The 19,837-nt window shown below is 30.5% G+C and overlaps 6 protein-coding genes and 6 non-coding genes across 12 annotated transcripts, besides 3 other annotated features; 8 read left to right on the top strand and 4 right to left on the bottom strand.

The window, feature by feature from the left end:
• The first annotated feature begins 27 nt into the window (after positions 1-27).
• Positions 28-100, top strand: TVAGG3_0779700. The gene has a single exon. It is a non-coding gene; the product is annotated as a tRNA-Phe (tRNA).
• Positions 101-785: 685 nt separating this feature from the next.
• On the bottom strand, positions 786-858 carry TVAGG3_0779710. The gene has a single exon. It is a non-coding gene; the product is annotated as a tRNA-Phe (tRNA).
• A 2,814-nt stretch (positions 859-3,672) lies between these two features.
• TVAGG3_0779720 lies at positions 3,673-3,745 on the top strand. The gene has a single exon. It is a non-coding gene; the product is annotated as a tRNA-Phe (tRNA).
• A 152-nt stretch (positions 3,746-3,897) lies between these two features.
• Positions 3,898-4,024: a mobile genetic element.
• A 1,602-nt stretch (positions 4,025-5,626) lies between these two features.
• Positions 5,627-5,753: a mobile genetic element.
• Positions 5,754-5,905: 152 nt separating this feature from the next.
• On the bottom strand, positions 5,906-5,978 carry TVAGG3_0779750. The gene has a single exon. It is a non-coding gene; the product is annotated as a tRNA-Phe (tRNA).
• Positions 5,979-7,193: 1,215 nt separating this feature from the next.
• TVAGG3_0779760 (uncharacterized protein) lies at positions 7,194-8,189 on the top strand (the record flags this gene model as incomplete). Its single annotated transcript, XM_001323821.1, has 1 exon — positions 7,194-8,189. One exon carries the CDS (start codon positions 7,194-7,196, stop codon positions 8,187-8,189), a length of 996 nt encoding a protein of 331 aa, XP_001323856.1.
• Positions 8,190-8,414: 225 nt separating this feature from the next.
• Positions 8,415-8,487, top strand: TVAGG3_0779770. The gene has a single exon. It is a non-coding gene; the product is annotated as a tRNA-Phe (tRNA).
• A 683-nt stretch (positions 8,488-9,170) lies between these two features.
• Positions 9,171-9,243, bottom strand: TVAGG3_0779780. Its single transcript has one exon. It is a non-coding gene; the product is annotated as a tRNA-Phe (tRNA).
• A 2,683-nt stretch (positions 9,244-11,926) lies between these two features.
• TVAGG3_0779790 (guanylate cyclase protein) lies at positions 11,927-12,655 on the top strand (the record flags this gene model as incomplete). Its single annotated transcript, XM_001323820.1, has 1 exon — positions 11,927-12,655. The coding sequence occupies one exon, from the start codon at positions 11,927-11,929 to the stop codon at positions 12,653-12,655; it is 729 nt and encodes a 242-aa protein (XP_001323855.1).
• A 197-nt stretch (positions 12,656-12,852) lies between these two features.
• Positions 12,853-13,539, top strand: TVAGG3_0779800 (guanylate cyclase protein; the record flags this gene model as incomplete). The annotated part of the gene is made up of 1 exon (XM_001323819.1): positions 12,853-13,539. One exon carries the CDS (start codon positions 12,853-12,855, stop codon positions 13,537-13,539), a length of 687 nt encoding a protein of 228 aa, XP_001323854.1.
• A 29-nt stretch (positions 13,540-13,568) lies between these two features.
• TVAGG3_0779810 (guanylate cyclase protein) lies at positions 13,569-14,144 on the top strand (the record flags this gene model as incomplete). The annotated part of the gene is made up of 1 exon (XM_001323818.1): positions 13,569-14,144. One exon carries the CDS (start codon positions 13,569-13,571, stop codon positions 14,142-14,144), a length of 576 nt encoding a protein of 191 aa, XP_001323853.1.
• Positions 14,145-16,301: 2,157 nt separating this feature from the next.
• Positions 16,302-16,577, top strand: TVAGG3_0779820 (uncharacterized protein; the record flags this gene model as incomplete). The annotated part of the gene is made up of 1 exon (XM_051246261.1): positions 16,302-16,577. The coding sequence occupies one exon, from the start codon at positions 16,302-16,304 to the stop codon at positions 16,575-16,577; it is 276 nt and encodes a 91-aa protein (XP_051081736.1).
• A 1,247-nt stretch (positions 16,578-17,824) lies between these two features.
• Positions 17,825-19,837: part of a mobile genetic element that runs on past the window's edge.
• Positions 19,085-19,492, bottom strand: TVAGG3_0779840 (uncharacterized protein; the record flags this gene model as incomplete). The annotated part of the gene is made up of 1 exon (XM_051246262.1): positions 19,085-19,492. One exon carries the CDS (start codon positions 19,490-19,492, stop codon positions 19,085-19,087), a length of 408 nt encoding a protein of 135 aa, XP_051081737.1.

The raw sequence follows: 19,837 nt of genomic DNA on the forward strand, positions 1-19,837 counted from the left end.
AATAACATAAAATTGAAAAAATGTGAAGGGACTTTAGCTCACCTGGGAGAGCGTGCGACTGAAGATCGCAAGGTACGTGGTTCAAGTCCGCGAAGTCCCATTATTATTTTTTGTTTTTATTTTTCTTTTCCTTTTTCTCCCTTTGAATTTTCAATATCATCCTCAATTTTTTTAATGAGAAACTTCAATTTTTAATATTGTTATATTTAATATTACAGAAGTTATTTTTGTAAAATTCGCTATCGTGAGATTTATCGTCAAAAGTGTTATATCTATCTCTACAAAAACAGCTTTCATTCCTAATTGCAATTCGTTGTTTTTATCTTTCAAGACTGCGTGCTGATAATAAAAAGGTGTTATTGACTGATTTCAACAAATGCTTTATTTATTATTCATGAGAAACGTTCAACGCTGAATAATTTAACAAGTACTTTTTCGAAAGAATAATGTTTCCATTCCAGTTTTATTTGTTTGCATGAATCCATGTTCCAATTTAGCTATTATTCATTTATTACTCAAAAAGATTAATTTTAATTACAAACAACAGATATTTCAAAAACAGCTTTGTCATTCATTAATCATTTTATTTACTATATATCTTCGAATGATTCAATTTATTTTTTGCAACAAAGATCGAGAAAGATTTAGTTAATCCACTTTTACTAACTTAGACACATTGTAGTATTCGAATATATATACAGATTGTAGTTCTTGTTATCCATTGAATAGAAAGTGAATAAATTGCGATGTATACAAACAAATCCAAAATTAATAAAAAATAATAATGGGACTTCGCGGACTTGAACCACGTACCTTGCGATCTTCAGTCGCACGCTCTCCCAGGTGAGCTAAAGTCCCTTCACAATTCACTATTCATAGTCGATCTTGTGTATGAGAAAATCAAGTTTTTCTAATTCATTTTTGAAAAAAAAAGTGAAAAATCGTAATTATTATAATCAACATTAAAATTGATATGAGTAAATAATGGTTTAACATATTGAAGTATTTTTTTATAAAAAATTGAAATTTCGACAAATTTGTTCAGAATCTTGTCTCTTATTATTTCATGTAATGTATCATGTTAAAGAAAACATAAACAATAAACATATATAAAACATGTTTTAACAAAACAATTCTAATTGATTTCATTTTTTATTTAATTTTTAATAATAATCATTAATATTGTGAATATTTCGATCATATAATCACATGTTAGTCACAATATCATATATGAACCATACAAAATAAATAAATAAGAAAATGATCTTTATTGAAATAAGATCTTCTAAACATATGATTTTTCATCAACCATCAGTACATCAAGATACATTCTCGAATAAAACAAAACTATTATTGTACTTTTATATCTATTATATTTCAATTTTGCACTCACATACATTGCTATTCTTCTCAAAAACATAAATAAATAATAAAACTTTATTCTTACCAAAATTGTAGACCAATCAAGCCCATATGGATATCCATCAATGAGAATGGAGCTCTATTTAATTTAGTTTTAACGATTTTATTTCCATATATGTTTGTTTTTAATGCATCACATTCACCTAATGCAACTTGTGAAAAAACAATATTAAACCATTCAGTTGTCGGTTCATCTGTGGTTATCGAATTTTCTCCCCAATAGGTACCCACACTGTAATTGTCCACATAGCAGTGGATAATTCTCGTTTTAGATAAATAACCACTACCGATAGTATTATGCGCAGTGTTTTCTAAAAAAATACATTCTATTACAGTTAAATCGGACACAATGCAAGTAATAACACCACAATATGAACTCCAACTCACATGGCATGTATTGTTTTTGAATAATGACCTTTTGACAATAGCATCAAAGTTTTGACAATGTTCCATACATATCCGATATTCGTAATGATTATCATTTGAATTAAAACAACAATAGCTCACATTAACTGGCTTATAATAAAAACTATATCCGGCACTTCCGTAACAAATTGTTCTAGTAATATTTGTGGAAATTAGTGTTTTTTCTCCATAATTATGATATATGCTGGATGTACCAGTATTATTTCGGCCACATTCGTTGATTGAACTCAAGTTAACAAAATTTTTATTCTTAGCATCATTAACATTTGTAAACGAATGCATTCCTCCAGAACGTGCGAAGCATTTTATAGCACAAAATCGATCTTGAACAATGGAACTATTGCATTGAAAGTAGATGGAACCTCCGTAACTAAAATTTTTTGTAATGTTAATGTATGTGCATTTTGAATGTAATAATTTAACGTAGTTAGTAGTGCAGTTAATAGCAGAATTTGAAATATCATGAAATTTCGAATCAAGTAAAAAGAAATTTTTATTTATAAGAAGAGCCGAATTATTTGTGATTGTATTAGGTGTTTCCGATGGAAGTCCATAGTAATCTATCCAAATATCATTTGAAACGGATGCTTTGTTGAAGACAAGGAATAGCATAAACTGTGAAAAAAGATTTGACAGTTGTCAAATAAGAACTCTCACAATTCTTTTTATTCAGATTTCACAAGGAATAGTATTATTATTAGTGGACTTTTTTTCAACTATCCTTTTTTGAATGTTACTCAAAATGTGTGGTAATTCTAAGAATTATGGATAACCTTACAAATTTTATCTGAATCTTTTTTTAGTTTATCGAATAAATCTATTGTAATAGTGTATTGAATGTAGTTGCACCCATATAAAAATTACAAAGATAAACCATAATTTCATCGATAATTTTTGAAAAAATTTGAGAGGTTAACCGAAATGTGTGTGAAAACATCGTTATATAGGAAAAACATTATTATTAAATAAATAATGGAATAAATTTTAAATAAATTAATTTCAATTATCTCATTATTATAATCTTTGAAAATTTGAAGACATAATTGAAAAAGTGGTTGTTGTATCGTTAAAAAATATGATTAACGTTAACCTTTAACATTAAGAATATAACACAAACAGTATGAATACTCATGGAATATCTTTCAATTTGTTCGAAATGAAAATAATTAAAATATTATTTAAACTTGATCAATTAATAATCTATCAAACTATATGTTTTAAACTATGAAAATCAAGATTAAAGTGATTATGCGTGATAATATTTATTAGATAAAATTTCCATTCTGGAAAATGGGATTAAGAATAGACTAACCATAACTTAAAGTATATAAATTGTTTTATTTGATTCGATGATACAGCTTGATGTAGTGATTGTTGATGAAAAATCATATGTTTAGAAGATCTTATTTCAATAAAGATCATTTTCTTATTTATTTATTTTGTATGGTTCATATATGATATTGTGACTAACATGTGATTATATGATCGAAATATTCACAATATTAATGATTATTATTAAAAATTAAATAAAAAATGAAATCAATTAGAATTGTTTTGTTAAAACATGTTTTATATATGTTTATTGTTTATGTTTTCTTTAACATGATACATTACATGAAATAATAAGAGACAAGATTCTGAACAAATTTGTCGAAATTTCAATTTTTTATAAAAAAATACTTCAATATGTTAAACCATTATTTACTCATATCAATTTTAATGTTGATTATAATAATTACGATTTTTCACTTTTTTTTTCAAAAATGAATTAGAAAAACTTGATTTTCTCATACACAAGATCGACTATGAATAGTGAATTGTGAAGGGACTTTAGCTCACCTGGGAGAGCGTGCGACTGAAGATCGCAAGGTACGTGGTTCAAGTCCGCGAAGTCCCATTATTATTTTTTGTTTTTATTTTTTGCTCGAAACAAAATTTTTAACCTTATTCATCACAATTTTCAAATTAAAGAATTAAGAAAACAATTCTTTAGATAAAGCAAGGAGATTTTATGATAAATGTTGGCAAGACCATTTTGATTATAATATATTAAGGCTGCACTTACGCCCATCTGACTTTAATTCAAATTTTTGACAAATGGCATGAAGCACCATTGAAATTTAACCTTAAACATCTATATTTAAGGCCCTGTCATAGGGGCGTAAGTGCACCCTTAAAAATACATTAAAAAATTCTTTTACATAACTTGATCAACTTCAATTCTCTATATCACTGACAACCATTATATCATACAGAAAGTAAATATTGTTGGGGAAAATCTATCAGAATTTCTCAAATTGGATGTTGTTAACCAAAGTGATATCATTTCTCATCATCCTGAAGCTGACTATATTGAATTTCATTCAAAATTAAGCAGCTCAAGATTGTCTGTGAAGAGAAATCAATGTTTGTATATAATCAACATAAAAACATTGTAGAGAGCTGATAGAAAGATACGAAAAGGAGTCAGAAATGTAAACTACTCTACATTATATGAAATTTAAACTCCTGAAAGAGAATGCTGTTGGTGAAGATCAATTAGAATTTCTCAACTGGGAAACAGTTATATGGAGTGATAAATTACTGCATTTCCGCATGCGCAATGAAAGAAGTTAAAGATTTCAAATTGAAGATTGTCTATGAAAAAATTCAATGGTTGTAACTAGCACTCAGAACAACCAGAGATTTGAATGCACTTCCCCAATGGTACTAAATAAAGATATATTTAAGATGACTAGCGATAAAACGTATATTGCTCTGATTAATGATAAATCCCATGGATATTTATTTACCATGAACGAGGACAATTCAGATATTAACAACTTTATTGGAAATTATACTTCCAAGATGAGCCGGCAGATGGTAGTCATGGTAATTAACAGAAATCTTAATCAGCTTTGCACATGAGAGCTTATGGATAAAAGAGTTACAACTGGGAAGAATAATTATATGTTTCAGGAGTGCATTGGCTACTTCACACTTCAATATTGCACGGTCAAGCAATGGCTCCAACTATATATCGCTCCCAAATCTAAAGCACTTTGATCGAATTTTTGATTCCATATTGACAAATGAGTAAATGGAAACTGCATCAATGCCTTACTGTAAGATAAGTGCCTGATCAAGGAGACTTCTACCTTATTTAGTCCTGCTTCAATATACTCTTATTTTAATTGGATAGAACTTGCTCTTCATTGGAGATCTCTTTATCGTAGAACAAAATTTATGCACTCCTGATAAAGTAGTAGACCATCTGTGGATATATCTCTTAATATCCATTCAAACTTTGAGTTTTATACTATTGGCGTGTTACCAGTCCTTCATCCCATTAAAAGATATTCAATAATTTTCCATCCAAATGAATTGTGCTGGTATATCATGAAAAAGTACATGAGATTTGGTTTCGGCATGTCATCGCATCTTGAAATCAATCTTATGTCGAATTTAACAATACAAGATTGTAACTGTCCGTGCTTCAATAACAATCTTTTAGTACATTTGGAGAAAGTCATTCAGATATTGGGTTTTTATGTTGATTATATACAAACATTGATTTCTCTTCACAGACAATCTTGAGCTGCTTAATTTTGAATGAAATTCAATATAGTCAGCTTCAGGATGATGAGAAATGATATCACTTTGGTTAACAACATCCAATTTGAGAAATTCTGATAGATTTTCCCCAACAATATTTACTTTCTGTATGATATAATGGTTGTCAGTGATATAGAGAATTGAAGTTGATCAAGTTATGTAAAAGAATTTTTTAATGTATTTTTAAGGGTGCACTTACGCCCCTATGACAGGGCCTTAAATATAGATGTTTAAGGTTAAATTTCAATGGTGCTTCATGCCATTTGTCAAAAATTTGAATTAAAGTCAGATGGGCGTAAGTGCAGCCTTAATATATTATAATCAAAATGGTCTTGCCAACATTTATCATAAAATCTCCTTGCTTTATCTAAAGAATTGTTTTCTTAATTCTTTAATTTGAAAATTGTGATGAATAAGGTTAAAAATTTTGTTTCGAGCAAAAAATAAAAACAAAAAATAATAATGGGACTTCGCGGACTTGAACCACGTACCTTGCGATCTTCAGTCGCACGCTCTCCCAGGTGAGCTAAAGTCCCTTCACAATTCACTATTCATAGTCGATCTTGTGTATGAGAAAATCAAGTTTTTCTAATTCATTTTTGAAAAAAAAAGTGAAAAATCGTAATTATTATAATCAACATTAAAATTGATATGAGTAAATAATGGTTTAACATATTGAAGTTTTTTTTATAAAAAATTGAAATTTCGACAAATTTGTTCAGAATCTTGTCTCTTATTATTTCATGTAATGTATCATGTTAAAGAAAACATAAACAATAAACATATATAAAACATGTTTTAACAAAACAATTCTAATTGATTTCATTTTTTATTTAATTTTTAATAATAATCATTAATATTGTGAATATTTCGATCATATAATCACATGTTAGTCACAATATCATATATGAACCATACAAAATAAATAAATAAGAAAATGATCTTTATTGAAAAAAAAAAGATCTTCTAAACATATGATTTTTCATCAACAATCACTACATCAAGCTGTATCATCGAATCAAATAAAACAATTTATATACTTTAAGTTATGGTTAGTCTATTCTTAATCCCATTTTCCAGAATGGAAATTTTATCTAATAAATATTATCACGCATAATCACTTTAATCTTGATTTTCATAGTTTAAAACATATAGTTTGATAGATTATTAATTGATCAAGTTTAAATAATATTTTAATTATTTTCATTTCGAACAAATTGAAAGATATTCCATGAGTATTCATGCTGTTTGTGTTATATTCTTAATGTTAAAGGTTAACGTTAATCATATTTTTTAACGATACAACAACCACTTTTTCAATTATGTCTTCAAATTTTCAAAGATTATAATAATGAGATAATTGAAATTAATTTATTTAAAATTTATTCCATTATTTATTTAATAATAATGTTTTTCCTATATAACGATGTTTTCACACACATTTCGGTTAACCTCTCAAATTTTTTCAAAAATTATCGATGAAATTATGGTTTATCTTTGTAATTTTTATATGGGTGCAACTACATTCAATACACTATTACAATAGATTTATTCGATAAACTAAAAAAAGATTCAGATAAAATTTGTAAGGTTATCCATAATTCTTAGAATTACCACACATTTTGAGTAACATTCAAAAAAGGATAGTTGAAAAAAAGTCCACTAATAATAATACTATTCCTTGTGAAATCTGAATAAAAAGAATTGTGAGAGTTCTTATTTGACAACTGTCAAATCTTTTTTCACAGTTTATGCTATTCCTTGTCTTCAACAAAGCATCCGTTTCAAATGATATTTGGATAGATTACTATGGACTTCCATCGGAAACACCTAATACAATCACAAATAATTCGGCTCTTCTTATAAATAAAAATTTCTTTTTACTTGATTCGAAATTTCATGATATTTCAAATTCTGCTATTAACTGCACTACTAACTACGTTAAATTATTACATTCAAAATGCACATACATTAACATTACAAAAAATTTTAGTTACGGAGGTTCCATCTACTTTCAATGCAATAGTTCCATTGTTCAAGATCGATTTTGTACAATAACATGCTTCGCACCCTATGAAGGAATGCATTCTTTTACAAATGTTAAGCATTTTAATAACAAAAATTTTATTAACTTGAGTTCTATCAACCAATGTGGCTATGGCGACACTGGCACATCCAGTATATATCATTATGATGGACAAAAAACATTAATTTCTACAAATATTACCAGAATAATTTGTTTCGATTGTTCCGGATATAGCTTTTCTAACGACCCTGTTAATGTGAGCTATTGTTGTATTAATTCAAATTATGACCATTACCACTATAGTTCATTAATATACCATGGTGCCAACTTCGATGCTATTGTCAAACAGTCGATATTCAAAAATAGCACATGCAATAGTGTTTGCTACTCTTCAAGATCAGATACAACAGTGTTAGAATGCATTTTCTTGGAAAATAATGCAGCTAAAACTTTTTCAAATGGTTATTTATCTAAAACGAGAATTATCCACTGCTATGTGGACAATTACAGTGTGGGTACCTATTGGGGAGAAAATTCGATAACCACAGATGAACCGACAACTGAATGGTTTAATATTGTTTTTTCACAAGTTGCATTAGGTGAATGTGATGCATTAAAAACAAACATATATGGAAATAAAATCGTTAAAACTAAATTAAATAGAGCTCCATTCTCATTGATGGATATCCATATGGGCTTGATTGGTCTGCAATTTTGGTAAGAATAAAATGTTATTATTTATTTATGTTTTTGAAACCGATTTGCATTTCAAAGTGAGTTGGATTTGAGATTAAAAAGCAATGTATGATAGTTTGAAGTTGAAATATAATAGATAATAAAGTATATAAACTGCTTTGTTTTATTCGATTATTCTTCAAAATCGCAACTGACTCGAAAAACTTCATTTTATCATATACAAAATGATTTTTGAAGGCTAAATTGAGAAGGGACTTTAGCTCACCTGGGAGAGCGTGCGACTGAAGATCGCAAGGTACGTGGTTCAAGTCCGCGAAGTCCCATTATTATTTTTTATTAATTTTGGATTTGTTTGTATACATCGCAATTTATTCACTTTCTATTCAATGGATAACAAGAACTACAATCTGTATATATTCGAATACTACAATGTGTCTAAGTTAGTAAAAGTGGATTAACTAAATCTTTCTCGATCTTTGTTGCAAAAAATAAATTGAATCATTCGAAGATATATAGTAAATAAAATGATTAATGAATGACAAAGCTGTTTTTGAAACATCTGTTGTTTGTAATTAAAATTAATCTTTTTGAGTAATAAATGAATAATAGCTAAATTGGAACATGGATTCATGCAAACAAATAAAACTGGAATGGAAACATTATTCTTTCGAAAAAGTACTTGTTAAATTATTCAGCGTTGAACGTTTCTCATGAATAATAAATAAAGCATTTGTTGAAATCAGTCAATAACACCTTTTTATTATCAGCACGCAGTCTTGAAAGATAAAAACAACGAATTGCAATTAGGAATGAAAGCTGTTTTTGTAGAGATAGATATAACACTTTTGACGATAAATCTCACGATAGCGAATTTTACAAAAATAACTTCTGTAATATTAAATATAACAATATTAAAAATTGAAGTTTCTCATTAAAAAAATTGAGGATGATATTGAAAATTCAAAGGGAGAAAAAGGAAAAGAAAAATAAAAACAAAAAATAATAATGGGACTTCGCGGACTTGAACCACGTACCTTGCGATCTTCAGTCGCACGCTCTCCCAGGTGAGCTAAAGTCCCTTCACATTTTTTCAATTTTATGTTATTTTATAATATAAATATATTATCATTATATTTGCACTTTTTTCTGATGAAATCAGAAACAGTGCAAATATAATGTCATTCATTATGCACTTTTTCAATAAAATTTTTGCATTTTATTTTCTGAGCATTCAAAAATTGTGAGGACGAATTGAAAAAGTGCAAATATAATGTCATTCATTATGCACTTTTTCAATAAAATTTTTGCATTTTATTTTCTGAGCATTCAAAAATTGTGAGGACGAATTGAAAAAGTGCAAATATAATGTCATTCATTATGCACCTTTTCAATAAAATTTTTGCATTTTATTTTCTGAGCATTCAAAAATTGTGAGGACGAATTGAAAAAGTGCAAATAAATTAATTTTTATAAAAATCACACGAATGATAAAACTTAAAAATCTATATATTATCTATAATACAATAAATAAAAACATAGATAGATAGTTATATAATAGATGATACAAAACAATTTATGATTTTAACTCTATAACAATTATGAAATATCGAATAAAAATTAAATGAATCCAAATTTGTCATCAGCAAAAAAGCCATGCTTAAGATTCCACTGTGCAAAACTTGGTGATTGAAGACGTGAGTGTTGGTGAGATTGATGAAAAAGTTCAAACTTTTCTTTTAACTCTTCTGAAACTTCTTGGAATGACCCAATAATTTCCTTACCTTCTTTATACTTATAAATCTTTTTAAGGAGATAAAAGGATCTATTTCAATTGAGATAATTGAGATAATTCTTTATTAAAACAAGATACGAAAGATATTTAAGGGTTTTAAAGTCTCATCATCATATGTTTGAAAGTGTCACGAATATTTCTACTAGCCGTAAAGCGGAAAACAGTATTATTATATTGAACGGAGCCGAAATTCTATTTCCAAGCATATGCGTTTCTAACTATTTACTCAAACACTTTAACTTCCCTTCGATTAATAAATTAATACAAAATCATTCAATGCTAAGACTCAATGAGATTGCAATATCTACACCAATTAAATTTGTGCTATTTTCCAATTCAAAATGATCAAGGTTTTTTTAAAATAACCTATATTCGCTCTGTAAAGGTGAATCTAAAAATCGTTTGGACGATACACAATGTTTGGCCAGAGAAAAATCATCACTCAGAACCAATCTGGGAAGGTTGATTCCATAAAGCTTCCCATTTATTATCAAATAACCAATCGAAAAGAATCCCTTATTTCAGTCTGGACTGTACCTTACGCCCCAATTACCCTTCATTTCCAGGTATCATCGTAATTGGGTAAACGTACAAACCGTGAGATATCAAAAGTTTACGAGGTTAGTGAAAAATTGAATACTTCTATTAATGACTATTGTCTAAATTATCATCGAATCAATATTTAAATTTCCGAATGACATTTAAATTTTATAACGACGAAAAATTGAAAGTTGTTTCAAATCAATTTCATTGCTATAATGTTATATTACTGAATATATTACGATATCTAAAAAATTTTCTTTCTAACGTATTTCTTGGAAACTTTGGATGGTGTATTTTACATTAATAATATGAAGTCGAATTTTTATTAGCGATAAAATTAAATTTCCAAACCGCTACCAACTTAAAAATTATACCATTATTATAATACATAATGCGATTTTGATGAATTGGTCAGGTACAGGTATTCTTTGAAAATTTTGAGATACCAACAAAATTGCATTTCAAATATTCTAAAATTGCTTCACAATTTTTTTAACGATGCAACGAAAACTCTTCTTCTATTATATAAACCAAAAATATTTTTAAATAAAATTCGAATCCATATCAATTTTTTTTCAATGAACTCTACTGATGGATCCAAAAACAGCGTAAAAGATTTGGTTGCAGAGACTCATGTAAACAACCTTGTGACTGGTCGATCTCATTACATTGACCGCGTTTTTCCACTCTATGATCAAATTATGCAACACGTAAAATTGCCAAATCTTTTTTCCACTGCTTGCGATGTATTTATTTCATTTCAAGTACTTGTAATAGGTTTTTGGGTCTATTCACCTCCGTTTCAAAGGTGTACAGGCAAATGGAGAAGTGTTTATGAATGGGTTCTCCGATTAACAGCATTCCAGAATCCTTTAGACTTTGAATCCACACACCTTATTAATTCATATGTATGTTTTATAGTAACTCTTTTATCAATCGGTTGGTTAATAGCAATGATTTTATATAACCGCTCTTTTTTCATGATTCCGCCCATTCTTCTTTACATTTCGGTATTCATTCTCGATTTAATAACTCCCATATTCATAGTTCCCTCCGCTTATTGCGCTGCTCATGGAATTGCCGGATTACATTACAAAAGTGATGGGGCATTTACAACAGAAATTGTATTAGGACTTATCTCCTTTACAAGCTCATTATTCTTCTTTACGATTGGCATTCTTTTAAAATCTCGTTCGGTCATTTTTACAAATCTCACTTTTCAATGCTACGATACGACCACAATTCTATCCTGGTTTTCAATTACATCGCTTTGCTGTCTTGTTTCCTGGTTATTTGTCATTTACGATGGCTGGTTTTATTTATTTATAATTTTGATCCACATTTGCTGTTCATTTTTCGTTTGTTATCGTATAATGTTCATACCTTTCTATACACTATGGCGAAATCCCATTTGTTTTCAATTTGGCATGATAACTATCGTTTTAGATTTAAATTTGATTTATCTCTACATTTTCAACAAAAGTACGTACAATTATACGATAATAATTTTATTGGTCGTTACAATTCTCGCTCATCCTGTAGGACAGATTGTCTTCGGCCAATTAGTGAAAAAAACTAAAGAACAGTTAACATACGACGACGACATTACAAACAAAACGGAGTATTTCGATGAACTTGGTATCTGCAAGAACTCCCTCTGGGCTACGAGGTTCATTGTCATAGGATTGTCCGAATTATGTGATTATTTTGTTGACGGAAGTATTACGGAATATATCATTAACCACGTCGAAACTGAAGGTATCTTAGCATTACTACTGCAAATCGTGACTTATTTCCCTTCAGAATCCCAAAAATTATCAATTTTATACAAAAGACTTATAAGTATGCGAAAACTTACATTTATTAATCGATTTCTTATCTACCAGATCTCAAAGATCAAGACTCGTCGCTTAACTTCCAACACAAAAGACACTACAGATTTATATAACAAATTACATACGTTAAATGAAGAAGTTAAGGCCACAATCAGGTCTTTTTGGGATAAACCAAACGCAGGACATAGTTTTGTTGAGATGTTGTCGTATAGAACTAAGAAATTGAACAGATATTTTCAATATTTCCTCGAATCCAATCCAAATAACATAAAAATCACTACAGAATACACGAACTTCCTCGTAGAATGTCTTTGCGACTAAGATGGCGCAATTATCCAAACAATGCGAGCCGATCAAATTTTGGATGGAAGAGATTTCAATATAGACATATCGTATAGGTCTCTTATTCAAAAGTTCCGAGATACTTGAAGGACGGGCTGTTCGATACTAAGGGAAGAAAGACAATTTCCGATAATACTTCGTCATCAAATCAAAATAAGCTCCAAAGAAGGCAAAGTATGGCAGATTTGATAAATATCGGTACTCAACAAGAAGTTATGGACTCAATACTTAACCCTGCGAATAATAATTCCGGTAAAAACTCAGTACCGAAATATGATCAGATTAATAACAGAGAAGATATCGATGTAGAGAGCGAAGAGATGATAGGAAGTCGTATACTTAAAGAGTCAAGAGTCAGATTGGCTTTAAACCATACACTTTCCCATCTGAAACCAGTACATTCGAGTTACATTGCTATTTTTGCGGTATTTTCATTTGCTATACATAGCTTCTTCATCATATACTTCTATGTTTACTCCAAACAGAAGCTAAGCTGGAGAAGAAACGCATATGAAGATTTAATGTACAGCGGAGGCTCAATTTTCTACGGAAACTATGCCAGTTACTATCTATGGCTTAACTGGGCCAACGCTACAGGCCGCTACAACTCCAACGACCTATCTTTGGAAAAAGAAATCTCCGATGACGAAAATTTTGGCATGACCAAAATTATTAACAAAAATTTGACAGATTTAAAGTCAAGTTTATATTTAGTCAATTTATCTTCGGATTATTTACATTTAGTCCTCGATTCCGTTTCTAACCTCCCAGGAACCGTAAATGTTTACAAAGTGGCCACTTCACTTTTGTCATCCACTTCAACAATCCAAGAATGCTCAAATGGAAAACCTGACAAAACGTGACAGTTAGTTTGGCCGACCAATTATCGTTCATGTATTTTGAACAGAGAACGATAGCAGGAAATTTCAATGAAGGAACGTATCCTGACAATTTATACACCGATGAAGATAACTGCGAAGTTATCAAGAACTACCATAGAATGAACAAAAACGCTAAGGAAGTTTTTGATTCATTGTTACAGTACAATATAGAAAGATCAGAAAGATACGCACCTGAATTCAAATTGTGGTTAATTATCGGTTTGATCGTTATTTTATTTGTCACGTTTTTACCTATTAACGCTGACATTTTAGTTTACAGAAAAATGGTCAATGAATTCTGTAAAATTCTATTGAATTTGCCACCTAAACACAAAGAAGAAGCGAAGAATCCTTTGATGGACGATATCGCCATAGATTCTTCTAATACAGGTGCTGTTGCAAAGAAAGTTGCACAGTACAAATTGATTGTTATTATATTAGTAACTTATATATTAATTTTTCTTTTGTTTGCAAGTTATATCGCTCTTTGTGTAACGATGATGAAATCTACGGAAAATTCAAGTATGTTGTTGAAGTGGTATTTCTACTCTGTTGAAAGAATGGTTTTAGCAAAGCGAAATAGGTAATAATTTGATACATTTAATAATAATGAATTCGAGTCTGCCAAACGATACAATGTCACGTTTTGGATTAATTAATCGTACTGAAGATTTAATAGAAAACTTGAAAACAAGTCATGAATTGTTAATGAACGGAAATGAAGACACAAAGAAATCTATCGGTTACGACTCTGAATTAGATGAATTACAAATCGGATCCCCCTGCAATCTTTCGTATGACCCTGTTTCTTTTCATGATATGTATATTTGTAGTTCTGTCAATTCACAAATTGGCACTTTTTTGTCACTTGTCAATGACATCATCAAAAGTCCTGATACATATCAAGGCAATCTCAAGAAATAATTTTTCTTTCAATTTAACTCAGCCATTAAATATATTTTATATGAAATTAATCATTTTTTATTTATGATCTAAAACTCAACTAAACATAAAATATTGAGGATCTATATTTTCTATCAAGAACCCTCAACAAATAACATTTGCCATCCAATGAAAATATACACTTTTTTTCTCTTTATATGAGTATTTTTATGATCTCTTAAACACCCAATTTTGGACCGGAAAAAAGTTTATCTCAAAATCTGACAATCGGGAAAAAGTGTATGGTCCTCCCATCCAATTGTGAGATGATGAAGCATTACACGTTTCTTGATCGATATTTTTCATTGATTAATAGGAAAAATCAAGAGGGTACATATTACTTGACTAAAAATCCAATGACTGCATTAATATTGATTCATCATTGATTTTTCATTTTTTTATATAAAAGTGACACTTTTTTCAAATGAGATTTTTTTATAATTATTGAACATATTAAAAATTGACAATATTAAGCAAGCGATTTAATATTGGGAAAAGGGAAGGTCAGGTGAGTGGGGCTTCCAGGGGCTGCGCCCCTTCTAGCCCTAAGAAATTTTGCCCAAGACCCAAGAGGAGGACCGAACCCCAGCCGACCAGCCGGTGACAAAACCAAAACCGTTGTTATTTACATCATATTAATGATGTCACTTTTAAAAATGTCACTTTTTATTTCACTTTTCACAAATTATATATGTTTTCATGTTTTGTCACTTTTCTGTCACTTTTCAGGTAAAAACATTTTTATTATTATATATAAATGAATTTTACAAAACCACCGTTACCGTTCTTTGGAAATAAGAGTAGATGTAAAGATATTATATTGAGAGAACTTAAGAAACTACCGAATGGTCTAACATTTGTAGATTTGTTCGGTGGAAGTTTCTATATATCCCATTTATGTCATACAATATTCCCAGACTCAAAGATTATATGCAATGACTTCGACAACTATATGGACCGTCTCAAACATATACCAGATACAAACAATATATTGAAAGAGTTAAAAGAAAAGATACCTATAGGTAAGATGGAACGTATACCATTAGATAAGAAAAATATTGTGAGAGAGGTTTTGAAAAAAGCAGAATATATAGACTGGGATAGTATATCTGCTAGACTATTATATAGTGGTTCTATAAGAGTTCATGACATTGAAACACTTATGTCAAAAGTTTTATATCTTAACTATACAAATGTTTTCAAAGAGGACATAGAAAAATATATTGAGGGTATAGAGTTTGTGAGATGTCATTGGACAGAGTTGTATGAAAAATATAAAGACAAGGAAAATATTTTCTTTATAGTGGACCGCCGTTCTATAACACATGGGATTTTCAATACCAAGTAGACTGGACTTTGAGAGACTTTTAGAAACTTTAGACGTTTTACATAACCATCCATGCTTTTACTTTACATCCGATAAAAGTGGTTTGGAAACCGTTATGAGATGGTTAGAGGACATACATGACTATGAGTTTAGATATGACAAGATAGAATATGAGAGAGGTCCTATAAACCGGAGAAAGTGTCATAACAAAGAAATTTTATTAGTAAGTAAATGTGGTTTGAAATAGGACTACTTGTTTTAGGTTTTTTCCATTGTGTCATTTATTTCTTTGACGTGGCAGAAAAGTACAGAGAATATGAAGATGAACCAATGCCTGCAAATGTTCAGTATATGTACTCGTAAGAGATATTTTTATCTAATATTAAATGGACGCACACAGAACTTAGCGAATGCACAGCAACCTGGACAACCAAACCCAGAGAATATTCCAAATGAAGTTAGAATACAAACTGCAATGGCAAACTATGGTCAAGTGCCAACAGATGTACAAATGCAAACTGCCATGTCAAATGACGCTGCGTTAGGTTTGCCACCATGGTATGCAAATATGAGATGGAAAGAGTTTTATACAAACCCTGAAGTGGGATATAAACAACTTTATGCAGATGACGCGAACACAGGAGTTGACCCAGAATATGTTTTCTACCAGAGGAGAAACAGAATGTATGAGCTCCAGTTAAAGAATGCTATGGAACTCAACAGGAAACGTAAGAGACTAGGCGGACATTAGATTTTTACATATAGTAAAATGGGTTTCTTAAGTAGTATTGGAAACTTCTTCAGAAGAGTTGGAAGAGGTATATGGAATGGAATAAAAACCGTAGGAAGAGGAATTTGGAACGGAGTCAAAAATATTGGTAAAAGAGTAGGTCAGTTTGTTGGTATTATACCTAAAGACCCTGAACCAGAAGAACAAGCTCCTGTTATACAACAGCCTGAACCTGCACCACAGTCTAGTTGGCAACCAAATCCAACACCTCAACCGTATTAAAAAATTATATTTTTACCGTTCGATAGTAGTTGTATATGAAACTAAGTTCTAAGTAAAACACATGGTATAATGGAATTATTTTTTTCTTCCATCTGTAGTAAACCATACTTGAAAGTCTGAAATACTTCACTTGGTGGTTCGTATAACTTTGTAGGTTTTTCGTAAAAGTCATTTGCCAAGCATAAGAAAGAGTTTTGGGCGCCAGAAAATGAAGCATGAACAAATAATAGCAGCTGGGTCGAAAACATTTTCATATGTTCCATTAGGGTTTTCGACTTCATAAAAGTCTGGGTGTACTGGATATGCTGCAGGCTGATTTAACATCCTCATAAATCTATACCATGCAAGTTGTTATATTTTGTAGAAATATAAACGTTTTCTCCAAGGTCTTCTATTTTATTGATTTTAACAGTTGCATTTTTCCTGTCATAAATAATATCGAGATGGTATTCTCCCTCGTCAATGTTATACTGGTTTGCATATTCGATATAGATATTGTTTATTTTTTCTTGAAAAGCTTGAAGAGTTGTTTCTAAGTTTAAAGCAAACTAACTTGTAAAAGTTTTCCCTGTTCAAATTTCTCATACATACGTTTTTCTTTGTTATAGTATCGAACTTCAAAACCGACCGTAAATGGGAAACCATGTATGGCTTCTGAAATGAACTTCATTCTACGAAAGCCAATAGCTTTTGTGACAGATGGGTCTCTTAACCATCTTAATGGTAGTCAAAGATAGCCTTCATGCTTTACGGTCTCTGTCTCAAACTTTTGACCGACATTAGTAAAAAGTTCATCTAATGGTTTAGTTGTAGCAACTCTTGAATTTTCTTTTTCTATTGAAAGCATATTTTATCTAGAATAAAAATGTCGAAAGATATTGCTTCCATAAGAGAAATACAACACAACCGACAACTCATTATGCAAGCTCTAAAATAAGAACACAACAAACTTTTCAAACTATTCTAAGATATCTGAGTCATTGAAAGAAGGAAACTTAAAACTGACATTAAACCCAATGACAGATGAGTTTCTGTTTCAAGACAAGAAGAACAATACTGTCTGTATAAATCCAACAAAAGGAACTTTAAACGAGAAACCTATAAATGAACTTCTTTTGAAAGCAGATGTTGAAACAAAGCTGAAAAGAATATGTAGACGATGCAATAGCAAAAGAAGAAGAAAGAGCTAACAATGCTTATGCAACAAAAGAACATACTCATCCTGAACTAGCAGACAAAACATATGTTGACAATAAAATGTCAAGTGAAGTGACAAGAGCTGAAAACGAATATTCTAAAAAGACTCATACACATTCTATATCTGAAATAACAGACTTAAACGTTAGCCTTGAAAAGAAAGCGGATAAGGAATATGTGGCTAGTAAGTTAGAGAAGAAAGCGGATAAGGAATATGTGGATGAAAAAGATAACGAAATTATAGAAAGGGTTGACTGGTACCATGAATGGACATCGAAGATTTTAAAAACTAAAGCCGATACAGGATGGGTTTCAGGATGTTTAGACCTTAAAGCAGATAAAACTTATGTTAACGATGAGTTAGAGAAGAAAGCAAATAAGACTCATACACATACAAGTTTTACAACTGTTAGAGCAGACGACATAATACTGAACTTTGACCTTGGTTCAAGTGCACCTTTAGAGAATCCGAGTACAAGCGTAAAAGATACTCTTAACAATTTAGATAAGAATTGCAGGAACATTGAAAGTCATGCCAGAAACTTTGAAGCATATGAACTACCCGCAATGTTAGACAAGAAAGCAGACAAAACAGAGCTTCAAACATTAAAGACAGAAATACTTCAAACATTATATCCTATAGGCTCTATTTATACGTCAATGAACTCAACAAATCCAGAAACAGTTCTGGGTTTTGGAACTTGGACTCAAATAGTCGACAGGTTTTTGTATTGTGCAAACTCTTCAAAGGAAACAGGTGGAAGTAAAACGATTTCAGGTGAAAATTTACCTGCACACAGTCACTACATAGATTTAAGTACATCTCAAGCAGGTTGGCATAAGCATAGATATTGGGATTGGTCAGCAATGACAAAAGGTAAAGGATATGATGTTAAAGACAACGTTAAGTTTGCTATAAATTGTTACTGGAGTAACACTGAGGGAGGAGGAAACCATACACATCGCGTTTCGGGATATACGCAAACAACGGGACAAAGTAAAGACTACATGCCACCTTACATGACAGTTTACGCATGGTATAGAAATGCTTAGTCGTCATTTTCAACTTCTTTAGCATATTCGTCAGGAGTTGTCTTATATTTGTTAGGAACTGTCTTTGAAAGTATACCACCTTGAACTTTGACAAGTTTGAAACGAGGTCTGACAATAGTAGTTTTATCTTCTGCTTGCAGTCTGTACATTTTGCCATGTTTGCCTAAAACTTCATAATATTCTCTTGTATACTTTCTTCTATTTTTACGAACACGAATGTGAGTACCTGTCGGGTTCCCATTGTTGTCATAGTCAATAGTATTTTCATATGGGTCGCGTTTAGGTATTTCTATTTTTACTTTGTCACCTTTCTGAAGTTTGAAGCCCGGCATTCTTTCTTGTTTGTCTCTTTTGACTAAATTATTAAATATATAGTCTTTCTCTAAGTCAGGGTTGTTTTTCATTTCTTCGGGGAGTGGTTTCCCAAACCTTTTTGTTTACGGTTATTGTAAATATTTAAAACTTGTCTCATCTTTGCCATGGAGAAGTGTCTATATTTGTCGTCAGATGACATTTCATTTGCTTCACCACCTTGTGGTTGGTTTAAGTCTCTTAACATTTTTATACAACCGTCAATGACACCAAGAGCAGAATGGTTTTGGTCGACAATGAAATATTGGTTTACATTTTTTGAACGCAGATAGTTTTTTACATCATCTGATTTGAAAGAACTTTCACAGTCAGATGTCAGTTTTGTTGGATGGTATTTGTCAACGAATATTGTCAAAGCAGTTTTCACATCTAAAATA

The sequence above is a fragment of the Trichomonas vaginalis genome, chromosome VI (genome assembly GCF_026262505.1).
Source record: "Trichomonas vaginalis G3 chromosome VI, whole genome shotgun sequence".
Lineage (NCBI taxonomy): Eukaryota > Parabasalia > Trichomonadida > Trichomonadidae > Trichomonas > Trichomonas vaginalis.